The 2,500-nt window shown below is 46.1% G+C and overlaps 1 protein-coding gene across 3 annotated transcripts in view; it reads left to right on the top strand.

Moving 5' to 3' along the window:
- ptpn12 (protein tyrosine phosphatase non-receptor type 12) overlaps positions 1 to 2,500 on the top strand; it is a 34,456-nt gene that overhangs the window by 26,010 nt on the left and 5,946 nt on the right. For 2 of the 3 annotated variants that reach the window (XM_031582364.2, XM_031582366.2), the window contains exons 11-13: positions 231 to 326; positions 614 to 699; positions 2,460 to 2,500. The exon at positions 2,460 to 2,500 is cut by the window's right edge and continues 774 nt beyond it. In XM_031582364.2, the coding sequence (XP_031438224.1) occupies positions 231 to 326; positions 614 to 699; positions 2,460 to 2,500 (223 nt within the window). The remainder of the gene's footprint in view (positions 1 to 230; positions 327 to 613; positions 700 to 2,459) is intronic. The other variant, XM_031582365.2, reaches the window with a different exon arrangement.

Below are 2,500 nucleotides of genomic sequence, written 5' to 3'. Positions count from 1 at the left end.
CTAGAAGGTTAGGAGCAGTATGAGCTGGTGTGTATATAACTGTGTGTGTGTGTGTGTGTGTGTACACAGGAGCAGTATGAGCTGGTGTGTATATAACCGTGTGTGTGTGTGTGTGTGTGTGTGTGTGTGTGTGTGTGTGTGTGTGTGTGTGTGTGTGTGTGTGTGTGTGTGTGTGTGTGTGTGTGTGTGTGTGTGTGTGTGTGTGTGTGTGTGTGTGTGTGTGTACACAGGAGCAGTATGAGCTGGTGCACAGGGCCATCTCTCAGCTCTTTGAGAAGCAGCTGCAGGTTCTGGAGAGTCCCGGCGCTGACATCACAGACGGCATGGTGATTGACCAATCACGTCGCAGCAATCCTTCAATTCACCAATCACATCTCTCCACTACATCACATTGTTGTAATCCACCCAGTCCACCAATCACAGAGCTCGAGTTTAGTGGACAGTGAGCAGTCAGGGCGGAGTCTGCCGGGGGACCCGCTGATGCTTGTTGCTATGGATACCATTTTGTGCTGTAATCAGATCATGATCTTATTCCTCTAACATATCTAACATTTAACTTGTGTGTGTCTGTGTCTGTGTCTGTGTCTGTGTCTGTGTGTGTGTGTGTGTCCAGGACGAGGTCAGTCCAGAGAAGCCAGCTCAGAATTCGGATGAGGAGAGATGGGACACACCACCACCCAAACCCCCACGCATCCGCAGGTAACAAGAACACACACACACACACACACCACCACCCAAACCCCCACGCATCCGCAGGTAACAAGAACACACACACACACACACACACACACACACACACACACACACACACACACACCACCACCCAAACCCCCACGCATCCGCAGGTAACAAGAACACACACACACTCAGAGAGGGATATACACACATACACACACACACACACACACACTCAGAGAGGGATATACACACATACACAACCCAAAACTACACCCATAGTGGAGTAATTATGAATTAATTAATTAAGTAATTATGTTTATTATACGGCTCCTCCGAATGTTCCGAATGCTGTCATTGGCAACGGGTTTTGTTTAATTCACATCTTTCATATAATTCCGCAAGTTGTGCGGTCATTTAACGTAACGGAAAGTCATTGTAATTTGAAGTCAGCAAGTAATGGGTTTGCTACGCAACACCTGAAACTTTAGAGTTCTATTTGCGTGAAGAACTTTTCCTTCTTAGCGGAAATCAAAAAGGCAACAAAATCATTAAAAAGAGGTATTTAGGAGGAATGTCTTCTATCGTTTTGGCGAGTCACCGTATAATAATTGGGATGATGTATAAATCCTTTCAGGACAAAACAAGATTGTCCAGTCCGGATTAGGGCTGAACGATTCATTGCATTTGCGATTTAATCACGATATGATAGAACACGATTTTCTAACCGCAACGTTCGCGATTAAAAACGTGATCTTAAGATGGTAAATTTTGCACACAGTGTTTAAAAAGTGCATGCCTTGTGTTTATTCTTACAATGACTTTGTTTAAATTACTTAAATGCACAGTGGCAAAGCTTGTTGTAAACATTTTAATTGTGGGAAATAATATTTTACACAAAATGTATCTAATATTCATTACGATTTGTTGGGGAAAAAACGCATATTCAATCGCAATATTGGGGGGAAAAATCGCAATTAGATTATTTCCCCAAATCGTTCAGCCCTAGTCCGGATTTCTATTTCCATAATGGCCGCCAGACTCCATGATCCCTTGCATCGTCAGCTGCAGCATTAGCTGGTGTTCCTTCCAACTCATAATAATAAAATTAATATTTTAGGTGCATTCATGAAGATTTGGCTAAAGGAATGCGAGTCTGTGTGTGTTTCCCATCCGCTGTGTTGTGTGTGTGTGTGTGTGTGTGTGTGTGTGTGTGTGTGTGTGTGTGTGTGAGTGCAAGTGTCCACTGAAACCCTAAGCTTAGAACCCTTCAGGGACAGAGGGCCATGGGAGCCGTAGCCAGGGTTTTTCCTGCATAGAGAAAATTTGGGCGCGCGCCTAAGCCGTTTTCCCGAGCGCCTACAACAAATCGCGAGCGCCTAAGGCAAAAAAAAAAGTCTGCGATAGAAAAAATAAATAAAAAAAAGCTGTCATTCATCTCAAATTAGCATCTAACCTCTGCACCATCTCTGCCCCCCCCACCCTCTTTCTCTCTCTCCCCTCCCTCTCCCTCCCCCTCCCTCTCCCTCCCTCTCCCTCCCTCTCCCTCCCTCTCCCTCTCTCTTTCTCTCTCTCTATATCTCTCTCTCTCTCTCTCTCTCTCTCTCTCCCCTCCCTCTCCCTCCCTCTCCCTCTCTCTTTCTCTCTCTCTCTCTCCCTCTCTCTCTCCCCCTCCCTCTCCCTCCCTCTCCCTCTCCCTCTCCCTCTCTCTTTCTCTCTCTCTCTCTCTCTCTCTCTCTCTCTCTCTCTCTCTCTCTCTCTCCCTCTCTCTCTCTCCCTCTCAGTAGTCAGGTGGAGGGTGATGTTCGTGAGGAGATCCTCCAGC

This window comes from Clupea harengus, chromosome 16, assembly GCF_900700415.2.
Source record: "Clupea harengus chromosome 16, Ch_v2.0.2, whole genome shotgun sequence".
Classification (NCBI taxonomy): Eukaryota; Metazoa; Chordata; class Actinopteri; order Clupeiformes; family Clupeidae; genus Clupea; species Clupea harengus.
This window is presented reverse-complemented; position numbering and strand designations above follow the sequence as displayed.